The 24,952-nt window shown below is 55.0% G+C and overlaps 1 protein-coding gene across 11 annotated transcripts in view; it reads right to left on the minus strand.

The window, feature by feature from the left end:
• Positions 1 to 798: 798 nt before the first annotated feature.
• TCF3 (transcription factor 3) overlaps positions 799 to 24,952 on the minus strand; it is an 83,317-nt gene continuing 59,163 nt past the window's right edge. For 7 of the 11 annotated variants that reach the window (XM_083879956.1, XM_083879946.1, XM_083879949.1 and 4 more), the window contains 12 exons: positions 19,970 to 20,072; positions 19,284 to 19,423; positions 19,017 to 19,143; positions 18,084 to 18,142; positions 17,306 to 17,384; positions 16,333 to 16,406; positions 15,537 to 15,740; positions 13,985 to 14,108; positions 13,099 to 13,261; positions 11,971 to 12,209; positions 8,125 to 8,269; positions 799 to 7,220 (listed from right to left, as the gene is read on the minus strand). In XM_083879956.1, the coding sequence (XP_083736082.1) occupies positions 8,127 to 8,269; positions 11,971 to 12,209; positions 13,099 to 13,261; positions 13,985 to 14,108; positions 15,537 to 15,740; positions 16,333 to 16,406; positions 17,306 to 17,384; positions 18,084 to 18,142; positions 19,017 to 19,143; positions 19,284 to 19,423; positions 19,970 to 20,072 (1,455 nt within the window). In that variant the 3' untranslated portion in view covers positions 799 to 7,220; positions 8,125 to 8,126. Of the gene's footprint in view, positions 7,221 to 8,124; positions 8,270 to 8,913; positions 9,141 to 11,970; positions 12,210 to 13,098; positions 13,262 to 13,984; positions 14,109 to 15,536; positions 15,741 to 16,332; positions 16,407 to 17,305; positions 17,385 to 18,083; positions 18,143 to 19,016; positions 19,144 to 19,283; positions 19,424 to 19,969; positions 20,073 to 24,952 lie in introns of all 11 variants that reach the window. The other 4 variants (XM_083879951.1, XM_083879950.1, XM_083879952.1 and 1 more) reach the window with 4 other exon arrangements.

Consider the following 24,952-nt stretch of genomic DNA (forward strand, 5'->3'; position numbering starts at 1 on the left):
CTGGAGCAGCACACTGAAAACACAGGCAACAAACCTGAGAAGGAAGGCTGCTTCCAGGGAGATGCTTTCTCTCTGGAAGTGTCCAAGATCAGGTTGGATGGGGCTTGTGGTCCAGTGGAAGGTGTCCCTACTTGTGTCAGGGAGTTGAATGAGGTGGGCTTTATGGTCCATTCTAACCCAAATCAATCTGTAATTCTGTGAAAGTCATGGGGGACATTGGAGCCCGAAGGGCAGGAGGATGGCGCCAGATGGGATCAGGCTCTGTTTCTAGGGAACAAGGGACAGGACAAGAGGAAATGGCCCTAAGTTGTGCCAGGGAAGGTTTAGGTTGGATATTAGGAAAAAAATTCTTCACAAAGAGGGCTGTCAGGTACTGGAACAGGCTGCCTGGGGTAGAAGGGTGAAGGCACCATCTCTGGAAGTGTTCGAACCATGAATGTGGTGGTTAGGGCAGGGGTTACTGGTGAACTGATAGTTGGACTGGATGACCTTAAAGGTCTTTTTCAACCTTAATGACTCTGATTTGTTGAATTTCTTACATCACCAGTCTGTGCTGGGCTCCTGGGATGGGCTAGGGGCATTTAAGTGGATTTCCCACTTGTGGGTGCTCCCCAGGGGCAGAGGTGAGGAAATAACAGTGATGCAGGGGGCAGGATCCACACCCAGAGCAAGTGTCTGAAAACCTGTCTGGTGTTTTCATTCATTTTTTGTTTTTTAGTACAAGGCATAGCCTTTATTCTGACTTTTAATTCCTAGTGATACATTATCTGAAAGACACACATGGGGATAAAAAAGTAATATTGTTATAAAATGTCACATTTATTGCTACATTACTGTTATATACAGGACAGTTCTCAAAATCTACTTTAAAAAAGTTAGGATTATTTAAAAATTCCAAATAATCCAGCCAGCTGTTTTGACACTTGTATAAAATTATTTAAAAAAATGAAAACAATTCATATCTTGAGGCACTCAGAAACACAATTTCATCCCCCAATTGTGATTCATTTCAAAGAGCAATGCATTTCCCACCCCCAAATACTTTATTTTTATTTTTTTTTTTTTTGCTGGGTTAGGCATATATATATATATATTTACTATATATATAGTTCAAAACTATAATGTGTATCTGATTTAAGAACAAGGATTTCAGCCACTTAAGTACATCTGGATTTACAGGTAGGCAGCATAAACATCAAAAGCAGGGACCATTTTTTATTTTAAAGGCCAAAAACCAAAAACAGCTTTCTACAGGGTTAAAAATAAACAACTTCCGCAGGCATCTCCCATCTGCTCTCCCGCCCCCCATTCCTACAAAAATATAGAGAAAGAACATCCCAGGAATGCTTTGTTTCCCCAGAGAGCTGCAGCCCTCAGCACCCAACAGGTCATTCCCATGCGTGGGGTTGGAAACCTCCCTGTCCTGCCTCAGCAGGTGCCTCTTTCCCCTCTCCTGGCACATGAACAGTGGCTGGTGTGTGGCTTCCCATGGCTCCTTCCCTCCTGAGTGGCTCCATGTTACAAGGTTTGCTCAAAAGCTGGTGGGTTCAAGTGATTTGGGAAAATGTGGCCCCGGGAAGGGCGACCCGTGGTGTTCCCAGCTCACTGCCTTCAGGAGCTCCACAGCTTCCCCGGGCACAGCCCAGGGATGCAGGGCACGGGGATGCTCTTTGGCAAAAGGCCGTGGTACTGGCACACCCCCTTTGGAAGTAGAAACCCCTTTGTTCTCCCGAGCTGGTGCTGCAGCCACGCTGAGCTGAGATGTCCCAGGGTTAGTGCTACAGCCTTGCCTTCCACCACAGCAGGGGCTTGGCTGGGCCAGGCTGGGAATGGAGAGCCTTTCCCAGAAGGGGTACAAAACCGGGGGAACGGAGATACCAATGTGGAGACCCACAACAGAACTGCCCTTGACTCTGAGCTGGGCTGCAGATGGACACACAAGGTTTGGCAGAAGGTCACAAGGAGCCTGCACCACCCTCCTAACCAGAGCCCACCTCCCCATGGGAGTCCTGCAGGCCACGTCACAGCAGTGCTGGCTCCCCAGAAGGGCTGAATTGTCCTGGAAATCAAAGTACAGATCACCAGGTCCCCCAACACCTGCCCCAAGAGCAGGGAGAGGCAGCTGTGCTATGGGATACAGACAGCACCCACCTCCCAGTCCTCCTGCCTGCAGCCCAGCTGATGGATAGCTGCTGGCATGGGCTGCCCCTCTGCAAAGGGAAACAGCTCAGAGATGCTGGCTGGAGAGATTGGGGAGCATGGGAGGAAAGGAAACACCCCTTCAGGCTTGGGGTAGCTGAAGGAAGAGCAGCCCCAGCCAAGCCTGAGGCTCAGGTGTTAGAACAGGGCAGTCTGGGCAGCCACAAGGCAGAACAGAGCTTCTCCTTTCAGGGGGCTGGGGGAATGAAGGATGCTGGCAGTGCCCCACCAGCTTTGAGCAGAAGGCACAGGAGGATGAAAGGTGCATGCAGGAGCCCCAGGACCAGGCCTTGCCCCCTCCAGTTCAGTGTTCAGTATGAGCTGGGTGTTCCTACAGTCTCATCTGCCCTCTCTCAGCTCCAGGGCACAGGTCTCAAAATGCTTTTAGAGCTGCCAGGAATGAAGCTGGACCCTGAGGGCAGCAGGGAGCAGGAACTCAGGAGCAATCACAGACAAGAGCAGAGAGAACAGCTGGGCTGGGATCTGCAGAGCCCTGGGAGAGGGAAGAGGGATAAGATTTGCATAGGATTTTTAACAGGGCAAAGACCTTGTGCAAGCTTGTGGTACAGAAAACAGGCCTTGCTATTGCTGGTGTTGGACAGGAATGGGGGAGTCCAGTGGCCAGGGCTTGCTCTGGGTTAGCCAGCACTGCAGGCAGGGGCTGAAGACTTGTTCTGGCCCAGCTCCATCCCCAGCTTTGCTTCACCTCCCAAACTCCAGGGATGGAACTAGAGCTGGCCCAGGCTCCCCACTACAGCACAGCAGGGCCTGCAAGAGGAACTCGGGTTCCACTGGCCCCAAAGTTGGCAGCAAAGCTCAAAGGATGCAGGGGATTGAGGGTTCCAAAGCCTCCTGTTTCTCAAGCCCCCACAAATGGAACCACTCAGCAAGGGCCCAAAGGCTCTGCTGGCTTCAGTGGAGACACAAAGGACCTTAGAGAGCAGTTTCTGTGCTGACTCTGGAATTACAGCCTCCTGGGGAAACCACAGCTTGATTCCATCCTTCCTGCCAACATACCTCTGTGGGATAGCTGTGAAAGCAGGGGAGCAGAGAGCCCTGAGAGATGCTGGCTGGGGCTGTGAGTGTATCTGATGGGGGGTCATGGGTGTTTGCCAAACATCTGGAATTCTGCTCCCTGGGCTGTGAGCAGGAGCAGCCAGGCTGCCATCACTGCCTGAGCACCAACCCATGAGAAGCTGCAGCTGCTTTGCTCTGAGGAAAAAGCAGGTGAAAAGGGAGAAAACAAAAATCTGCAATTATACTGTTCATAGACTGGATTCCACACACTCTCCAGTACTGTGGCATGCACAGCTTGTGTGCAGGGAAGCAGGGGGCTAGCTGAGCAGGGCAAGAGGAGGACCCTGGGCTGGGGAAACAAGAAATGTCCCAAGGCAGTGTCCCAGTTCTGCTGCTTCACTGAGATCCAGCTTGGGGAAAGAGGAACTAGAAGCTGCACAGAAGGGAAGGCAGACCCCCTGTCTGATGAAGGAAGTTTTGGGGGGGCTCAGTGGCCCCCAAAGAGGAGGGCATGTGTCCCCAGGAGCAGCCATGCAAGCAAAGGCTGAGAGAGGAAGGAGAAAATGGAATAAATGGCACTATACACCAACCCGGGACAACTCTTCTGGTGTGCAGGACATACAGACAGGCAGAGGAGCAGGTTTGAGGATCTGTAAGATCCCAAGTGGAATGGAGCAGAGCTGTGGGCTGGGGAGGGTGTAGACCTGGCCCTTGCTGACCACAACACCTGAAGACAAGAGTTTCATTGCTACAGGGTGACATTTCAGGGCTGAGATGGTGGTATTTGAGAGCAGCACCTGGCAGTGGTTGTTTTTAGAAAAGCCACTTCCCCTGGCAGGTTACAGGCACCATGTTCACACTGAGCCAGACACACTGGCAAAACAAAGCCATTTTTCCTTGCTGCTGTTCCCAATTGTTCCCTGAGCACCTGGAAAGCAGAGATGTCACTGAGGCCAAACAGGGCTGGCACACAAAGCTGTCACCCTGCATCATTGAGGCAACTCCAGGGACAGCACTTCCACCCCCTGCATTGTGCTTTTGAGATGATTTTTCCAAACCTTGGCTCTGAGGGCTTATGCTCAAGGATCTTCACCAAGTCTTGCCATGGAAGGGAGTTGGCTGCATTTGGTGTCCAAGTAACATCTTAAACCACCTAAATGCAGCTGAAAAGCTCAATTTTTGTTGCAAGGCCTGGGGATTCAGGGATGATGAGAAAGGCTCTGGCTCATCAGGGTTACTCCCTGGCCTGCAGGATTTGGAGGGGATGAAGAAGTTCAGCAAATTTGTGAACAACTCATAAAACTTCTCAGATTTCCAATTTTGTTGAATTTATGGTTTTTCTTGACTAGTCCCTTTAAGTCCAGTTGTCCATGACTGCCACTTCCAATTCTTGGGGCAATATCAAAGGGTTTGTGAACTTTTAAGTATTTTTGTGGGGTTTCAAGCTTTCCAGGGCTGGGACACTGCTTCATCCCTCCTGGCCCTGGGACAAGGGCATTGAGCAAGCCCAGACCCCTGAGCAGTGGGTACTTTGCAGCCCCAGCACTGTCTCACAATGGAGCAGGAACTCTCATGGCTGAAATGAAACACAACTGCTGAGCCGTCCAATTTGCATTCCAGAGCATGAATGGGAGTCAGGGCTGTCACACATGGAGGAAAACCTCATCCATCTCTCTGCCCACTGCTTCAGCAGGCAGAAGAACTAAAGGAGGGAAGTGTCATAACCTGATGAGCTGATTAGGCTAAAATGTGTCTGTTGACAGAGGCAAGAAGATTCTGGGTTACTGCAACCACTGAGCTTTCCTGGCCTTCTCAGGGACAGAGCTGGGGCTGCTGAAGTCTCACCATGCAGAAGGAATGGCAGAAGCAACAAGCTGGGGAAAGCCAGGAGCACCCAAAAGCTTCAGAGTGATGGTTGGATGTTGGGGAGCCCCAGGGCAGGGCCAGGGGCAGCAGGAACAGTCCCATCTCACCCTGGCACTTGGACTGGCTCAGCTTGGAGCTGCCACAGGGGCTGAGGCAACAGTGCCCAGGTGTGGGTGGGAAATAAGCACTGCCCTGAGCACTTCCAACAGGGTTTGCAAGAGCACAAAGCACAGCTGTGGGCATGGAGGAGCACCAGGTTATGCCAAAGCCTGGGGTTGCTGGGAAGTGCCACAGGACTAATCCTGTTTGCCAGTCCCTCCCTTTCCCTGTGCCAAAGCAACACAACTTCCCCAGGAGCCCAGGCCGGAGAACCACAGGGGAGAGGGGAGTTCTCTGCATCCCCCCAGACCAGCACCCACGTCCCATGCACCATCCTGCCTGACTGGGCTCTGCAGAGCTGGGAAGAACCAGGCACAAAATGTTTCAGAAGGGGAAGGAGAGGGAAGAAACAAGAGTGAATTTGTGATGGATGTTTTTCCATGGCCATCTTCAAAATGGTTTCTGCAGCTTAGCACCACCCAACACTTCTTTGTTTGCTCCACACCTCTGGGGCACCCAGAGGGTTTACCAGGGATCCTCCTTCTGCTGAGCACACCAGAGTGGTCTGGAGTGACTGGGAATCTGTTGGAGTGAAGGGATGGCTGGCCCATCTTGGCTGCTGGAGCACATGGAGCAGGAGAGGGTCTCCTGCTGCCCTCCTTCCCAGTGCTGAGAGAGGAGCCCACATGCAGGTGATGGTGCCCACTCACATGCCATGGCACAGCGCTGAGCTCAGTTTGCCTCCAACAATGCCTGGGAGATGTGACAGCAGGTGACAGTGGGGTGTGAAGCCACCTCTCTCCCCGAGCCAGCATTTTGCATTTCTGATGGCGGCGGCTCCATTGCAAGAAGGGATCCTCCTGCTGCTCATGGCTTTGCCGAGGCCGGAGTGAGCCAGGTCGCTGCTCCTTTCCTGCCTCCAGTATCCACAGATCTGCTACTGCCCAACTTCTTGGCCCTGTATCCCACTGCTGCTGCCGTGCTCTGGCTGCCTCTGCCTCTTCCAAGTGCTCCAGCTTTGTTCAGTTGGTCGTTGTTCAGTGCTGCTCCTGGAAGTGCCTCCAGCAGCTCTGGCATGTGGAAGAGGCACTTCCCTCATTCATCCCTTGCTGCTCTGCTGACCTGGAAGCACGTCAGTCCCTTGGTTCTCCTCCACCCAGGGCCTGCTCTCTCCCAGCAGCTCGTCCTCCCCACAGCAATGCTCCAAACAGCCGTGGGGCCACGTCCTCTCCCACACAGACCCCTGGGGCCTCGGGATCTCCGGGAACAAAGCAAATCTCACCAAGCACTTCGGTCACCGCCGCGGGGAGCGGGAGCACTGCTGCCACTCACTTTGCTGTTTAACTTCCTTTTCCCAAATCAGAAGTGGCCGAAGCAAAGAGACAGTGAAGTCAGCACATGAGTTTGTTTTTTGTCATGGAAGGTACAAGCCAGGCAAGGAAGAACATTCCCTCACTGTGGCTACATTCGCTTTTAGTGGCTTTCTGAGCCGAATCTGAGAATTCCTCTCTTTATATCCAGTCTCTCTTAATACAATTTTAATATTCTGGTTGATCCTAAAGATGCAACGTTAACTATAGAAACAGCAGCAGAAAAGCGGAGGGTACAAGACATGTTTTTATACAAAAAAAAATTTTTTTGTTGCTTACAAAACATATGCAAAAGAAGCTAAAAAAACCAAAAGGCATTGCTATTTGTTCTACATAAAAAATCTCATAACTAATGTTCTTTTTTTAAAAAAAAAGAAATATCAAGCTTAGGCACAATTTTGCTGCTGGCTGCTTGTGAACAAGCCAAGAGAACACGCCACCCCCTCCTAACTGAGTGATATGTATTGACTGTTCTGCACTTTATACTTAAGGCAATTTTTTGTTTCCATTTTGTTTCTGACAAACTGTTTTTTCCACTCCTTACGTCACGCCAGGATCCGTCTGCGTGTGTCAGTATGAGCAGTACTACAGTTTATGGTTCAAAAGGGTTGCAGGTCACACTGAGGGTTTTCTTCCTACAGATCTCCATATCCAGAGGAACAAAAAGATCTACAAATAAAATTTTAAAAAAAGAAGAAAATATGAGAATAAAACTGTGCTCCTTGCACAGGGGGCCCCAAGGCTCCTGCTGCAGCTTGTCCCTGCAGGGCTGGGCAGGGCTGAAGCTGAGCTTTGCCTTTGTTTTGGTCAGGCCATCCTCAGGCACCCCCTGAGGCAGGGGACACCAAGGGACTGTGTCCTCTCCATGCACTCCACAGGATCAGCTCCTGAACTACCACTCAGGGGTCTGCTCAATCCCCCCACCATCTCTGCACTGCTCAGATGCTCCTAGATTCCCTTAAAAATGGGAACAGCCCATCAGAGCCTGTGCCTCCCACAGCCTCACCAGGGGCTTTTCACCTTCTCTGACTCTCTTGGCATTTCTGGGATCTGCCCATTCCATCTCATAGGGCCACAGGGAAAAGGAATTGCTAGTTTCCAGTAGCCAACTGGGGCAGGACTGGGAGGTGCAGAGCAGAGGTGAGTCCACTCAGAGACCTCCAAACTGCCCCATCCCAGCTATGGGGCTGCACTATCCTGTGGGCCAGAGGCTTTGGGTGTCCATGGGGCATGTGATACACAGAGAAAATCATGGAATGGGTTGGGTTGGAAGACACCTTAAAATTCATCTTATTCCACCCCCTGCCATGGGCAGGGACACCTTCCACTGTCTCAGGTTGCTCCAAGCCCTGCCAATCTGGCCTTGGACACTGCCAGGGACCTAGAGGCAACCACAGCTGCTCTGGGCACCCTGTGCCAGGCCTTGCACACATGCAGGTCATTGATTTCAGGGAAATGAAGCAAGGCCGTGGCTGGTGCTGAGGGATTGGGGCTGACCAGCCAGAGCAGAGCAGGGTGTGAGCACAGGGCTGGACTCACACTGGGATGTGGGATCAAAGGTGGGGAACGGTACCTTTACATGTGTCCGACAGGGTTGTGACCGTCTCCTAGACCAGGATGTGAAGCTGACAGTGTCATCTGGGGGTCTCCTACCACTCCAGACACTTTCTCCTCTTCCCGACGCTTCAAGCAGGCCGCTTTTGGGTTCAGATTGCGCTCTGTGCCCAAAACAGCAAGGGAGGAGAGCAACCTCAGTCTGGGCAGCAGCATTATCCCTGGCAGCAGCATTCCATAGGGACAGCAGGGGCAGTCCCAGGCAGGCCCACGTGAGGAGATGAGCTCCATGCAGCGCTCGCTGCAGTCCCTGCAGGAATCTGCCAGGCCCTACTTTAACATGGAATCATGGAATAGATTGGGTTGGAAGGAACATTAAAACCCATTTTATTCCGACCCCCTGCCATGGGCAGGGACACCTTCAACTATCCCTGGTTGCTGCAAGCCCTGTCCAGCCTGGCCTTAGACACTTACAGGGACCCAGGGGCAGCCATATCTCCGGGCAATCTGTGCCAGGGCATCTCAATGTGTTTGTTACCCCCAAGTGCCTCAGCCAGCACTCAAGAGTTGAGGAATGAATTTTCCAAAGCTGCTTAATGGGATCCAGGTGCCAAATTATATTAAGCAGGAGCAGAGAGAGAAAGGAGCCTCAAACCCACCCCTGGCTGGGGCTGGGGAGTGCTCAGCATCCCGAGGTGCTGCAAACACACACCTCACGCTGAAAGCAGGAGTCAGGACAGAGAAGCACACGCATGCAGAGACAGGGGGAGAGACAGGCCCCAAAATGCACCTGCCAGTGGTACCATACCTCGTACTTGCTGCTCCAGGCCCAGAATGACCTGCACCGCTTGCTGTAGGATGATCAGTTTGGTCTGTGCTTTGTCCGTTTTTAAGTGCATCTGGCACATGCGTCCCAGTTCTTTAAAGGCCTCGTTAATGTCCCGCACACGCACCCTCTCCCTGGCGTTATTGGCCATTCTCCTCTCCCGGTCCCTCAGATCTTTGTCCTCCAGTGACAAGGCCTCCTCTGTACTGCTGGGTTCATAGCACCACAGGGGTTAGTCAGGGGGTGCCACCGAGGGGGGCTCCATGTTGCCGTGCTGGAAGTGCTCCGGGTGTCCACTGGAAATGGCCCAAACGGCCTCACTTTGCAAAGCCAATTCCTCCAGGTGCTTCCCAGAGCAGCCCAGGCTGTGTCACCTCTGCAAGCCCAGGGAAGGTGCTGCCAGCACAGGAGCAGGTGCCCAGGGAGCTGGAGGGGTCACTGGGGGCAAGGGTGGGCATTGATGCAGCATCACCCACCAACACCTTTGACCCTCTGTAAAATTTTGCCTTCCTGTTTGTTTCCAACTGAAAACACAAAGACTGGGGGAGGGTCTCTGCCAAAAACATCAGGTTTGTCCCCCAAGGAAAGATTTTGGCAGGAAGCAAATCCTTCTTTGTAAGATTTCCTTCCAAATTCCACCTGCAGCTCCCAGTGCTAGTGTTTGGAGCAGTGCTGCTACAGCAGCAAAAGCAGCCTGGCCTGGCACCCTCTTAGTGGCCAGGGCAGCATTGGGAGCAGGAGCCAGGGCTGCTCTGAGGATCAGACTCAGATGCAGACACTGAATCCCAATCTTTCTCCACACAGCCAAAAGCTTGCCAGAAGGGGTGGGGATGATTCTCTTTCTCACATACAGTCAGAAGCTCTGGGAGAGGCTCCACTGCTGACAGCACCCCAGGGATGCCTGACACAGGCAGGGATGAGGGGAAGCAAAATTCTGCTGGCAGCATCTTGTACCGTGGCCTTGCCCATCCCCTCAAAAGCCCCAATTTAAGCCCTGACGATCTTCTCCCCCAGAGCAAAACTTCTTGCAGGAAGACACCTATCTGAGGAGGGTCCTTGGGTGAGACCTGACACTGGGACAACCTGTGGCCGTGGGCTCCTGGGGAGCCACATGGGGATAAGCCTTTAGCAAAGAGGAGCCACAGAGTCAAAGCCTTCTTGGAGAGCCTCTGGACAATGCACGGCCAAGTGAAGGGGGAGCAGGGGCTCCCTGAGCAAGCACTGCCTGTGTGAGACAGTCAGTGGACACACTGCTCACTGTCCCTACTGCACCCTCTCCTCGCTGCCTTGTCCCTGCCTGTGTCCCCTCCTCACTGCCCCAGCTGGCACTGCCACCTTCTCTCCACATGCCCAGGACAGGCAGGGGGATGGGACCATGCTGGCACCTGTGGCCCCCACGCAGGATCCCAAATCCTTCCTGCAGCACAGGCTGGTGGCTGCAGGTCCTTGCTGGTGGCCAGTCCTGGCTGGTGGCTCCCCACGCAGGGTGAAGGCTTAGATGTTATACCTGGGGGCAGGACTGCGTCCCCACCACCAGCACATACCAGTGGCAGCTTGCACTGTGTGAGGATGGGATGTTTGGGCTGCCTTGTGCCCCTGGGGGTCACCAACCAGTCTAAAACTCATCAGTCTCCTCCTTTCCCTTCCTGTAGCTGCTGTGGCAGTGGGAGGATCCTGGCAACCCTCCTGGGCACACAGGGACCTGATGGCCTCATGCCCATGGTAGTGCTGCCCCTCAGAGGTGGTGTGAGAGAAGGATTCGCTCCTGGAAAGCAGCAGAAACCCATGGAGGGGACACTGCCTGTCTGCACTAACTGCTGAGGGAGGCTGCAGGGCTCAGCCACCTCCCTGGCTGCCTCCAGGAAGGGTTTAAAAAGGGACAAGCATGGGAGACCAAAGTGAACATGGTGCCAACTCTACCTAAGCCCTGCCCCACCCTCAGTCCTGCCTGGGATCCTTGAGCAGCAAGTACAAGGTAGAGTGGGACCACCGAGAGGTCACGGCTGGGGCATGTCTGTAGGAGATTGGAAAGAACAGAACCAAAAAAAACCCCCAAAATTAAAAAAAAAACCAAAAAAAAAAAAAAAAAAGGAAGGGGAAATTAAAAAAGAAGACAGGAAAAAATATACATGTTATGAAAGGCAAAAAATTACAAACTGAAGAGAGGCACAAAGGACTCCAACATCAAGGCACAGCAAAGCCAGCAGAGAGGAGCACAGCCAGGCACAGCCCCCAACGCGTGTTACGACAGCTCTGCAGAGAGAAAGGGGTTATCTGGCCCGGCACCCCGCGCTGCAGGCGGAGCAGGAGCGGGAGCATGCACTGCGGGATGTGGGACAAAGCAGCCACCCCTCGCTTCCCTCCCTGGGATGGTGTGCACACACACCATGCTGCACATGTGTGTGGAAAAGAGCGAGGGTGCCCTGAGGGTGTCGTGGTGAGGGGCAGAGCCTGCAGGCACCCGATAGGAGCTCCAGGCTCAGAATGCACAGTGCTCCCAGCCTGTGTCAGACACCAGTGAGGGCAGGCAGTGAGGGCTGCCCAGCCCAGGGCATCCTGCTGCCCTCACACAGCTCCCGTGGTCCCAAGGCTTTGCCAAGTGCCACACTGTGGGGATACGAGCACAGAGCCCCATCAGGCACAGAGGGGACAGGAACAGGCTCTGTGCTCAGAGCGGCCCTTGGAGACAGCAGAGCTGGACCCCTCTGGGAGAGTTTCTAGTGGGGTTTCTGTCACTTTGCTGCCAAGCACTGAGTACTTCTGGCTGCGAGGAAGCAGGATGGCACAGGCGTCCCCATGGAGACTGGCATGCAGCATACGCAGTGGCAGCGGGGGACAAAGGAGAGAACAGCAGGGATGGATGCAAAAAAGGCAAAAAAATAAAAATAAAAAGGATATTGACAGCCTTGGGTTGGTCCCCAAGGCCACAGGGGAGAGAGACAGTGCGAGGCACCACAGCACATCACAAGAGACAGACAGACAGACAGCCCCGTGCCGATCAGATACGTAAAATATCACCACTCCGGGACCCTCACTGACCTCTAACTTGTTGCTCCAGGTTCAGTATGACTGATACGGCCTGGTGTAGGATTAGCAGTTTGGTCTGCGGTTTTTCGCTGTTTAGGTGCAGTTGGCACATGCGTCCGAGCTCTTTAAAGGCCTCGTTGATGTCACGAACCCGCAGGCGCTCACGGGCATTATTGGCGACCCTCCTTTCTCTCTCTCTCTCGGCTTTTTGCTCTGGGGGAAGAAGATCGTCCTCCTCATCCTCATCTTGACTAATGGTTTAAAATAAGAACGAGACAGGGACATTCCTCGTGTGCACTCTCAGCACTGGTCAACTCATAGACAAGAAACACACAGTGACGCACCAAGATGCCGAGCCCCCCATGTGCCCTGCCAGCACATGCTGGCCTGTGCCACATACAGGGATACATAGGGGCTTTGGAGAGAAGCAGTTAAGGCTCTTCTTCTGCCTATTTTTTGTTTTGTTTTTAAACAGCAAAGAAAGAAACCACAATGTGATTAAGGCCTGAGCTTGTTGCCAGGAGAGTGCAGGGTGGCCCAGACAAAGTGAAGGCCAACACTGGAATCCCCAGCCGGAATTTGGGAAGACGCAGCCCTCTGCCTTCAGGGCAGGAGTGGGGCTGGTGCTGTCTCTCTAGTGAGACCCTGGTGAGGTCTCCAAGCTGGTGGCAAGGCAGCAGAGCAGCCAACACACTGAAAGACTCTACTTGAGCCATCATCACTCCTCTGGCTGGATGTGACAGAGGATACAGGAGCCCAAAGCAGAGAGCAGAGATGCCCCAAGGCAGGGAAGGGGTCAAACTGTGTCTGACTGGGGCTGAGCACTTGCCCCTTCCCTGCACAACCCCAAGTGCCCACACAGGCAGCTGGGGGATAAGCTTTAGGAGCATGAGGACACCCTGAGGCCACAGGGGCAGGAGCCAGCAGGAGGGTGGCAGGGACCCTTTCCCCTGGGGTAGTAGCAAGAGTCCAGGCTGTGTGAGACCACACCAGGCTCCAGGGTGGGCAGGGGCCAGAGGGTCTGTGCCACAAGATGACCACAGGCCAAACTGGGACAAGCCCAGTGCTTGGGGGGTCCTGGCAGCTGGACCTCAGCCCAAACACCCCTGGCCTGGGAACAGAGAAATTGAAGGGAGAGACCTGTTCAAAGAGCACCTTGTTCTGTTCCGGGAGGGTTTCAGTTCCTTCTTCTCCTCTTCTGAGTTATCTGCCACTGATGTGTTCTCTTCATCCTCCTTTTCTTCCCTCTTTATTTCACTCGTTCCTGAGGAGACACTGCTCCGCCCCAGCCCCCCGGACAAGCCTGCAGAGAGAGCAGAGCCACATGCAGAGCTTGAGGGGCCTGACCCACACAGGAGACTGGGGGTTCCCCAGGCCCTGTTCCTGCAGTGGCATGCCAAACTAATCCTGCATTGCTGCTCCACACTCAGGGAAGATGGGGGGGGGTGTGCTGGCTCTGCCCTGCTGACGCTTCCCATTCTCCCTCTTACTTCCCAGACCCTCCAATATGGGAACCCAACCTACACAGCAGAGCGCTGTGAACTGTGCATTCACACCTAGCTGGGGAGATGGGAAAATACAGGTCAAACATGTAGGGTTAGGTGGAATATTGAAAAGGAATTGTTCCCTGGAAGGATGGGGAGCCCTGGCACAGGGTGCCCAGAGCAGCTGTGGCTGCCCCTGGATCCCTGGAAGTGTTCCAGGCCAGGTTGGACAGGGCTTGGAGCAATGGGCTGGTAGAGTGGAAGGTGTCCCTGCCCATGGGAGGGGGTGATAGGGGATGAGCTTTAAGGTCCCTTCCAAGCCAGACCATTCTGGGACTCTGTGAAACCTCTGGAAAAGGCTCCAAGTAGAAACTGCTCTGTGAATGCTGCAAGGAAGCACCAGCCCTGCAGAGACATCCATCTCCTCCCAGGCTGCTGCTGCACAGGCCTGGACCCAAGCCCCATAGGTGACTCCCCACACTCTCCAGCAGGTGAACCCCCAGCACAGGTGAGCCCCACCCTGCACCCCTGCAGAGCCTTACCACTGTAAGTGTCCTGCTGCCTGCTGAGGTCTGGGAGGGAGCTGGGCTGTGATGGAAGTGTGACATGGTTGTGGAGCAAGCTGGGGTTGCTGGACAACCCATCTTCGGGGTGGCCTCCTCCTACCTGCAGCACAACGAGCAGAGCAAGCCTTAGGGGGGAATGTGTCATGGCCAGTGGGCAGTGGGGACACTCACCTGGGCAGTCACCCAAGGACACCCCGGGGCTCTGGGCTGAGGCACAGCCATGTGCTCCCCTCACACTTCCACACCTGAGCTCTGGAGTGCGAGAGGGAAGAGCCAGCCTGCTCCAGCACCAGCTCTCTGGGACCATGGTGGGGACACTGCAGCTCCCTCCTCTGAACAGGAGCTGGGGCAGCCCAGAGCCCTGTCACTGCTGTTCCCTGCTCCGAGGAAAGTTCCTCTGTGCCTGGTGCAAGGCCAGCACACCTGAGAGGGCACATGTCCCGAGTCCATTGAGCACCACTGTTCCTGCCACCCCCTCAGTGGCACCAGAGCAAGGGACACCCCAGCAATATGAACTTGGCTGCAAACGGGCTGGAGGCAAAGAGTGAGGGCCCTCTCTGAGCCCACAGCCCCAAGGCTGTGCCACACAGGCTGGGGACTGACAGGACAGAGCCAGCCCTGCTGTCTCCCCAGCTGGCAGCAGCCTACAGAGAACACATCTCATTCCCTGCTCAGGAGCAGAATCCAGGGAGCCTGGAAGGGGATCACAGCTGGTTCTCTGGAGACTGGAAATGTGTCACTGTTTGCTGCAGCAGGCAAGCAGCTCTGCCAAAAAATGTGCTGCTGTGGTCACCAACCTCTAGACAAGGGGAGACCCAGGTGACCCTGCATGGGACCCCAACATCCACATGCCCAGGGTGCCCTGGATCCATCACATTCCCTGGAGCTGGAATGAGCCCTCACACACCAGCACTCTCCACGTGCACAGAGGGATGTAGTGCCTGCCCAAACCAATCAGAACAGGGAATTCCTCGTGACACCTGGCACTCCTGTACCCACTGGATCCCTCTTCTCCTCCCTGCATATCGCAGGGATACCTTTAAGTCATTTTAAGGGATTTCCAATCATGTTGCAGAGAAAGAAGAGCAGCTCTCTCACCACCTCTGCCTGCCCTGAGAAGGGGCACAAGGGAAGGGCACACAGAGCTCGTGCCAAGGGTGGACTCAGTGTCTTCAGAGCAGCTGTGGCTGCCTGTTGATGTGTCTAAGGCCAGGATGAACATTGGGGCTTGGAGCATCCCAGGATAATGGAAGGTGTCCCTGCCTGTGGCAGGAGGCGGAACAAGATAAGCTTTGAGGTTCCTCCAACCCAAACTACTCTGGGATTCTGTGACTCAACTCTCCATTGCAGGAACATGGGAAGTGACTTCTGTGCATGTCACCCATGCAATGCTGCCAACACCTGACCCAAGCTGGAGCACACGGAGCTATTCTTGCACCACAACGTCCCCCTGAATGTCAGGGCACACCACACGTGACATGTGTCTCCAGTGTGTCCCTGCCAGCTGCCAGAGTGCTCCCTCACTCACCAGACTTGGGTGCCTGCTCCCCAGGGCCATGACTGAGGCAGGGAAGGCCTGGCCCAGGCTGCCCACGGCGGCACTGTGTGGTGGTGCTGAGCCCAGCAGCCCGTGCATGTCCCCGTGGTTGCTGGGCATGGCAGAGGTCTGGCCCACGGCGTGGTTCCTCAGCACATGGATGGCTTCATCCAACCTGTCTTCCATTTTGTTTTGCTGGAAGGGCAGGACAGAGACAGGTCTGTGTTAAGTGCCCCATCCCTGGAAGTGTCCAAGGTTGGATGGGGCTTGGAGCACCCTGGTCTACCAGAAGGTATCTCTGCCCATGGCAGGGAGTGGAACTGTATGAGCTTCAAGATCCCTTCCAACCCAAACCTTTCCATGATTCCAATCCAATTCATGACTGCAATCCCATAAAGCCAGCAGCTCCCTGCTGCTCTGCACTACAGAATACCTGGTGGCAATCCTGGACCCAGGTGCCACAGGGCAGGGATGGGGAGAAATAACTACCCTCAGCCAGTGCCATTCCCCAAAGGCACATGAGTGGAACTGCTCAGGGCAGGGAGGCAGAAACCTGCCAGGAATCCCTCGGTCTGGGCCAGACCCCCAGGATGGCCCTGGGCTGGGGGTAGGGGGCGGGTTGCCAGGGGACTCGGCTCTGCTCAGTTGCTGCCACCCAAATATCCAACCCTGACCAACCAACTGATTCTAGGCGTTCAGGGGAGAGGGCACCACCCAAAAACCCTTCACCACGAAGCTCTGAGGGATGAGAGAGAAAAGGAGTAGCTGAAAAGGAGTAGCCACTCACCAAAGTGTGGAGGCTCCCTTCATAGCTGGGAGATAAGGCACCCGCTCCACCCGCCCGCGGCCACTGCGACGAGCCTGGGGACAAACACAGAGTTGGGGACCGGTCATGGCCACGGCGGCCACTAGATGGGGCTGGAAGCTAAGGCACCGCACCAGCCACCGGCCGCACACAGCCCTGCTCGGGACCGTTCAGGCCACACCAGCAGCATCTGGCAGGGCACAGGCCACTGTGGCACCACATGGCACTGCATGGATCACCACAGCACAGCTCAGACCACCAGGGCACTGCATGGCACTACATGGATCACCATGGCACCACATGGGCCACTGCAGCACCTCATGGGTCACCACAGCACTGCATGGTGTCACCATGGCACTGCACAGCACTGCACGAGCCACTGTGGCACCACGAGCAACTGTGGCCCGACATGGGCCACTACAGCCCCACACAAGGCCCCATGGCAGTGTATAGGCCACCATGGCACTGCATGACACCTCATGGGCCACCACAGAACCGTGTGGCACTGCGTGGACACTGAGGCACCATGTGGACACTGTGGCACTGTGTGGCACTCCGAGCTCTGCTCTGGTGCAGCCCTTCAGACCTCGAGAAATGTCCAAAAGGCCCTGGCCTCAGTGACTCGCTGTGATCTCGAGGCGAGGCCAGGTTATGCTGCTGGGCACAACAGTGCCCCTGCCCTGCCCAAGGGGACCAGGAATGGGCTTTCAGCAGGTGCTGAACATGGGTTTTAACCACTTGGCCGCTTCCCCGTTCCCACTGTGCTTCTCCCATGGGAGGCAAATCCAGCCACAACCTCTCCAAGATGGGATGCTGAGGGACAGGAAGGGCAGGAGAAGGTCCTGGAGTTGCTGCCAGCCCTGGGCTGAGGGTTTGGGGCTGACCTGGGAAATTTGCTGCCTGGGAGCTCCCCAAAGCAAACCCGGCCCCCCTTACCCTTTACATTGTCACTCACCTGCGAGGCCCTGCGGGGACCCGACTGGGGTGGAGGGGTTGGAGGAAAAGTTATTGCTAGAGTGGTCAGGGGAGTAAATCTGCAGGGACAGAAGGGGGACAGTCAGCAGTGCCATCCTGAGCTAGTCGTCCCCTCCCAGTGGCACCCACCACCTGCTGGGACCTCTCTTCCCAAATCCACAGCCAGCACAAACACCGAGCCCAGTTCCCCCCAGTTCCCCCATTAACCCTGGGGTCTCTCTCTGTGCCCACTGTCACCACTCCTGAGTGCAGCCTCTGCTCTTCAGGTCCCCTCTCAGGAGGAAGCAGGAGCTCTCAGGAATTGCTGCAGGGTGCACTGTCAGCACCGCTCTGCCACCATGCAAAGATCACTGAACAGGACAGAGGCAACTCTCTGGTTACCCAGTGAGACCAGTGCCCTCCAGTTTGAATCAGCACACACAGGGCAAGGACTACTGGGACCTGCAAGTCCTGCCACGAGGTCTGTGTAGGGAGGTCTTGGCAAAGCAGAACCAGTCTGGAAGGGCACAGAGCAGGAAATGGGGCTGCAGAGCCACCACAACCTGCAGTGCTTCTGTTTCCCTATCAGTACCTCAGTTTCCCCATCCACCAAAAGGTGCCAGGACTGAGATGACAGCACATGGAGAGGGGAAAATCCTCCCTCAGAGGCTGCTGTGGATTTGGGGTGCATTCACCAAATGTATCCATGTTCCCTGCTGGGTAAAGGGTCCCTGCAGCAGCAGCACTGAGAGTGGGTCAGGACTATCTCAAACTCTTACCGAGGCCAGAGCCTTCCCAAGCGCGTCTCCAGAGCTCCCGGCTGTGGTTCCTCTGTTACCTGCCAACAGAGGACACAGATGCTACTGCCAAGGCCCCAGACCCCAGAAGGACACAGTACCCTACAAGATCTTCTTTGGGGTCACCTGCTCTGGGGTGGAAATTTTCTGCTTTTAGTGCTTTGCTTGAAAATTAAATGTTTGTCCAGCTCGGAGCAGCCTGGACATGGGGCACCTTCCCCTGGAAGCCATCAAGGGGCTGCAGGGACATCTCTCCAAGCTCTGGGCTGGAGGTGTAGTGCCACCAACAGCAATCAGATATCTCTGCTTCAGCACAGCCATTGCCATGGGGCATCTCAAACCCCAACAAATCTGGATGATCCCGCAGGTCTTTTTCAACCTTAATGACATTTTCATTCTGTGAATCGCAAACCTGCTTCTCCACAGAAAAATAAGGCTTTTTCTACAAATCTATGTCAGGATTCTCATTTGCTGGGGAATACAAGCTCATTTCAGTAACAGGTTTTGTAACAGGTTCAGCAGGGTCAGAGATTAAAGCACTCGGCGGTTAATGTGGCATCCAAACCCAGCACAAACATTCCCCTTCTGGATCTAGGGGAGCAGCTTCACACAAGTGCAAATCTATCCCACAACTCATCTAACTCACAGCACCTCCAGGAGACACTGCCAGAGCTCCTGGGCTCCTCTCAGGCCCACCCCATGAGGTGTAAACTCCCAGACCAGCACCCAAGTGCTCCAGCAGCAAGAACCTCACTGTGCCTCTTCCCCAGGCAGGGACTCCAGGCACAGGTGACACACGAGGTACCAAAGGTGTCTGGGTGTGTTGGATGTTCAGGCACCAGGTTTGCCTTGGTTTTCCAGGTGGGCCTGTGCCTGGCCATGGAGCAAGAGGGTCACTCTGGTGACTGGCCATACCCATCATGTTGTCTGTGCCGCTGATCGGGGGGGTGTGACTGGACACTCCGTACGCTGTGGAAGCTGAGGAGAAGCCGGACACAGAGGGGAGCCCACCATTCACCTCTCCTGAATGCAGCTGGTAGTTCTGGCAGGGAGGGAAAGAAGGGTGAGAGGGACTCTGGAAAAGCTGTGGAGTTCAGCAGCTGGGGCAGGACCCAGGTGGCCCAAGCCCACAGCCAGGGGAGAAGGTGACAGGGAGGTGACACAGCCACGGGGACACGTTACCATGCGTTCGTGCTGATGTAAACTGTTGAAGCCACTGGACTGCGGGAGTGGGGATGAGGAGCTGCCCAGCATGGCACCATAACTCGACTGGCTCATGGCACCTGGGGAACTCCACAGGTCTGGCGAGTTATGGAGTCCATCTGCAAGGAACCCATAGCTGAGTGGGGCAGGGACAGAGACAGACAGCCCCCAGCCCCCAGGGGGGAACAAGTCAGCTCTGGCTGAGGGGCTGTGACTGTCCCCACCACATCCTGCCTGTGCTGAGCAAATCAGGACAAACTCTCAGGGACAGGGACAGGAGCCCAGGACCAGCTGGAGCTGTGTCAGGGCTTGGGATGGAGCTCAGGGAAAGGTTCTTTCCCCTGAGGCTGCTGTGGCACTGCCCAGGCTCCCCAGGGAATGGTCCCAGCCCCAAGGCTGCCAGAGCTGCAGGAGCGTTTGGACAACACCCTCAGGGATGCTCAGGGTGGGATTGCTGGGGTGTCTCTGCAGGGACAGGAGCTGGACTGATGGTCCCTGTGGGTCCCTTCCCACTCAGGGTATTTGATGATTTTGGGGCTGCATTGTGTTTCATGCACTCCTGCCCTGAGCTCCCTGCAGATGTGCAATCCCTCCCATGGTCCATAACAGGCAAGGCTGCCCCTGCGCTGCCTGGCTTGTGGATCACAGGGCTGGGAATAACCCACCTGTCATATAAAAGGCTCCAGGATACACAGTGCTGGGAGGTTTTGAGGGAGTATATCCAGCTGGATCCCTGCTGTAGTCATCACCTGAGTTGGATGGATACACCTGTGGGGCAGGAAAGGGGTTGAAGAGAAGGGCTTGGTCAGTCCGTGGCCCCGCATCCTCACTGTGGCTGCCCCCAAGCCTGCACAGCTTAAACGTCAAACTTCATACTTCAGCAGTGTTTGACCACCTCTCCCATGGCAACAGAGCAGCAAGTGCTTCACTCAACTGACTTTTCAAAGGCATGGAGGGACAGGACACAGGGAATGGCATCCCACTGCCAGAGGGCAGGGCTAGATGGGATATTGGGAAGGAATTGTTGGCTGTGAGGGTGGGGAAGCCCTGGCACAGGGTGCCCAGAGCAGCTGTGGCTGCCCCTGGATCCCTGGAAGTGTCCAAGGCCAGGCTGGACAGGGCTTGGAGCAACCTGGAATGGTGGAAGGTGTCCCTGCCCATGGCAGAGGGTGGGCAGTGGATGGGCTTTGAGATCTCTTCCAACCCAAACCTTCTGATGAGTCCAGGAGCTTTGCTTTAATTCATCCCACAGCAGGTCTGGGGCAACTCAGGCAAATTCCTCAAAGAGCATAGCCCTAAGTGGAGCAAGGCAGGGGACAGGGCAGAGAGGACAGGGCTGAGGGCACAGGGAACAAGCCAGAGGGCACAGGGGACAAGGCTCCTCTCTGTTTCTTCCTGTCACCCTCCTTGGTCTCCAGAACCTGCCCAGCTCCAGCAGAAGTTTCGGCTCTGCTCCAGTTCCGTTTTCCATGGTTATAACTTTTTCTGGGTAACCACAAAAGCCACCACTGCTGCAGTGACCCCACACTAGAGGGATGGGCTGGGCAGTGGCAGAGGGCACTCATGTGGCCTCAGACCCTCCTGTGCCAACCCTGCCCTGTGCTGGCTCCCAAGCACAGCCCCTGCTCAAAGCCCACAGGGAAACCAGGCTGAGGGGAAACTGAGGCATGGGAGGCTGAGCAGCCCCTCACAGCCATTGTCACAGGAGAGGGGACAACTCTCAGACAGCCCTCACACAGCTTTTGGGTCAGATTTCTGCAGCACTGCTCAGCTGTGTGATTTAACAGCACATTAAACAGAAGAAAAAGCTTTTCCTTCCCTTCTAAATTAACCAAATCCATCCTAGAAAGCCCTGACTGAAAATCAGCTTCTGCCAGGACAAAAACAGACTTTTTTTAAAGCAGAAATTCAACATGCAAAGAAACTGAAATGGCATTCAAAGAAACTGAAATAGCACTCAGATGATGTGAGAACTTTTGTCACAGCTTATTTTCATCCCCTTTGATTCATTCTGAAACCGATAATAATTTTTTTTTAAAATCCAGCCGAAAGCAGAGGTGGGGCAGGGGCTGGGCTCTGCCTGGCACACACAGTTCTCTTTGGGAAGGAAACTTGCCTGAGTTTCTTTTTCCCCACAGCCAGCTGCTCCCTTCCAGCCCTTGTCCTCACCAGCAAAAAGGGACAAAATCGATGGTGGGGAATAAAAGATACAATCAGAGAATCCTTAAGGTTGGAAGAGATCTTTAAGATCAAGGCAAACCATAAAAGCAGCACCACCATGATCACCACTAACCCATGTCCTCAAGTGCCACATCCACATGATTTTTGAACAATTCCAAGATGGTGACTCCACCATGGCTCTGGACAGCCTGTGCCAGGCTTCTTTTCTTTTAAAAAACAACCCCAAAGCCCCCAGAAATCCAACAAGGGTCAATAGAGCTGGGAAAGGGTCTGGAGCACCAGGAGAGGCTGAGGAAGCTGGGAAAGGGGCTCAGCCTGGAGAGGAGGCTCAAGGGGGCCCTTCTGGCTCTGCACAACTCCCTGACAGGAGAGGGTGGCCAGGGGGGAAGTTGGGCTCTGCTCCCAGGGAACAGGGACAGGAGGAGAGGAAACAGCCTCAGGCTGTGCCAGGGAAGATTTAGGTTGGATATTGGGAAAATTTCTTCACTGAAAGTCTGGTCAAGCATTGAACGGACTGCCGACGGCAGTGGTGGAGTCACCACCCCTGGAAGTGTTCATACAAGGTGTGACTGTGGCACTTGGGGACATGGGGCAGCAGTGGCCTTGGCAGTGCTGCAGAACAGTTGGAGTCTGTGACCTTTAGAGGGCTTTTCCAACCTTAATGACCCTGTGATTCTACTGGGAACTCATAAAATAAAGACAAAAAAAAAAAAGAGAGAGGGGGAAGGGCAAATCCTGACAGACACTGGCAGCTGCCCTTTGTCCCTTGCTCAAAAAAGAGAATTCCAGGCCCAGTCCCCAGGATGCTGCTGGGTGCTGTGGGCAGAGGAGCCGTGCATGGGCTGGTGGGGCTGGGGGGAGACACTGCAGATCGGGAATCCAGCAAATTGACTTTTCCTATAATTTGATTAAATAGCGGGAGCCGGGACAGGGAATGGAGTGCAGCACGTCTGAGAGCCTCGCGCCATCTGGCAGGGGCTGGCTTGGGGCCAGGCGCCCGGCAGCTGCACCAACAGCCAAGCCAGGAACCCACAGAGAAAACAACGGGGATAAAATGGCAGAGATGGAGAGACCAGGGGTGCAAAGCAGGCTGAGCAGGGAGGCAGAGCAGGGAGATGTTCACCTTGCTGTGCATCCACCCTGCTCCACCACCCCTGGAACATCTCCTGCTGGATCCTGGGAGGCCAAGTTTCACCACAATCCTGGCCCTGACTCCTACTAATTTTTCCTTTTGCTGCCCAGCACAAAGGAGGCTGTGAAAAGCCAATTCCATCCTTCTCTGCACGGGCCGAGCATGAAGCATGGAGCCAGGAGCAGGGAGCTGTGTGAGGGCATGGCAGCATGGCTGGGGCCAGGCCAGGCACTGCAGGCAGCTGTAAATCAGGGCCAGGCCCCGTTCCCCAGCCCGTGGCCCCAGCCCTCTCGCCAGCGGCTTTGGGGACCTCCAGGTGAGGTCATTTCCTCTGGTTAAAATCTGCCAGCGCGGCGAGAGCCGCTCGAAAAGCCCCAGTGCTGGGATTCGCAGCGCTTTGTGGTCTTGGGTTGTTTTTCCCTCTCTGTTTTTCTTGCTTAAATGCAGGAGCTGGGGTGGGACTTTGGGCAGACTGAGGCTAAACAGAGAGTGACCAGACTGGGAATGCACAGCCTGAAACAGCTCCCAGGCATTGAATTCAATGTGGCAACAAAATCCTGCAGGAACCAACTTGCACAAAATCCCTCCCTGGGTTCCTTTGGCACTGCAGCCGATATGGGGACACATCCAGCCCTGGGTCCTGTGCCAGACACAGCAGCCCATGGCCAGGAGCTCCAGAGCTTCAGGGAGGCTCCAAGGGGCTCCATGCCCTGAGGGCAGTCCCGAACCAGCACCTACTGCACAGAATCCCAGAATGGATTGGGTTCAGAGGGACCTCACAGCCCATCTTGTTCCACCCCCTGCCACAGGCAGGGACACCTTCCACTGTCCCAGGTTGCTCCAAGCCCTGTCCAGCCTGGCCTTTGACACTTCCAGGGATCCAGGGACATCCACAGCTGCTCTGTGCACCCTGTGCCAGGGCCTCCCCACCTCACAGCCAACAATTCCTTCACAATATCCTAGGTAACCCTGCCCCCTGGCTTGTGGAGCCCCTTTAGGCTCTGCAAGGGGCTCTGAGCTTTCCCTGGAGCCTTCGCTTCTCCAGGTGAACACCTCCAGCTCTCCCAGCCTGTCCCCAGAGCAGAGGGGCTGCAGCCCTTGGAGCAGCTCCGTGCCTCCTTGGGACAAAAGCACTGAGCCCAAATGCCCTGGGTTCCCAGCACAGGTACCTATGTGCCCGTCTCTGCCTGGCATCACTGCTCTCACCCTCTGAACCCCCTCACACTGCCGGTGCCTATTGGTGCCTTTGGCATCACTCCCTGTTCAGCCACCCACCCTCAACTCCTGCAGCCGCTGACCTCGGCGAGTTTTCAAAGCAGCTCGGGAATTACAGATTAAAGCACTTCATTTTAATAAGATGCTGATTAACCTATTTATTTTGCACGGGGTCCAGCGATAACGTGGGGCGGGCTCCTGCATGGGCGAGTCAGACAAGAAAGAGCCTTTGATCCGCTGCCTTTGAGGCCACTCCTGCTTCACACTTCTCCTGCTGCCTAGGGCCGGATCTATCTCCCCAGGTGTGGAAGTTCAAAAATAAACCAGGAAGCTGGAGCTCCCAGCATGGGGAGGGTGAGGGAAAGAGGCAGAACCAGGCGAAAAACAGAGCTTTGGCATCAATGGGAAGCTGAGGCAACAGCCAGGGCAGAGAAGGAGATTTAGGTTGGATGCTGGGGAAAAATCTCTCCCTGAGAGGGTGGGGAGGCCCTGGCATGGGTTGTCCAGAGCAGCTGTGGCTGCCCCTGGATCCCCGGAAGTGTCCAAGGCCAGGCTGGACAGGGCTTGGAGCACCCTGGGATAGTGGGGGGTGTCCCTGCTCATGGCAGGGGTGGCACTGGATGAACTTTAATGCCCCTTCCAACCCAAACCATTCCATGATCCTATGAAAGGCTGGAGTGCAGGTGTAACTCAGACACAGGGAAGGGGCTGAGCTATGGCAAGCGCCAAGCAGCTCCTCCTTGGAGCTGGGCCCTCCAGGACAGAGGATGAGCCAAGCCCCAGCACTTTGAAATTCGAGGCCAATAAAGGCCATTTGTCTGGGGCAATGTTTTCCCCACATGTCGACTAGGGTTTAAAGCTCCAAATTTCACACAGAAACTCATGGCAGTGACACAGATTGTGACTCAAAAACGTTTCCCCTGTAAAAACACAGACTCTTGGACCTGTTTTCTACCTCACATGGATCCACATGGACCCTCCAAAACCCCCAAGTCTGTGAGCCCAACCTGGCCAGGCCTTGGTGCCCTCCTCTACCTCTGTCCTCCAAAATCAGCACCTCGGGGTCCAATCCCAAAAGGCAGAGCCTGTGGTGGAGGTTACAGCTCTGCACTAGTCCACA

The sequence above is a fragment of the Zosterops lateralis genome (assembly GCF_965231275.1).
Source record: "Zosterops lateralis genome assembly, chromosome: 29".
Taxonomy (NCBI): Eukaryota; Metazoa; Chordata; class Aves; order Passeriformes; family Zosteropidae; genus Zosterops; species Zosterops lateralis.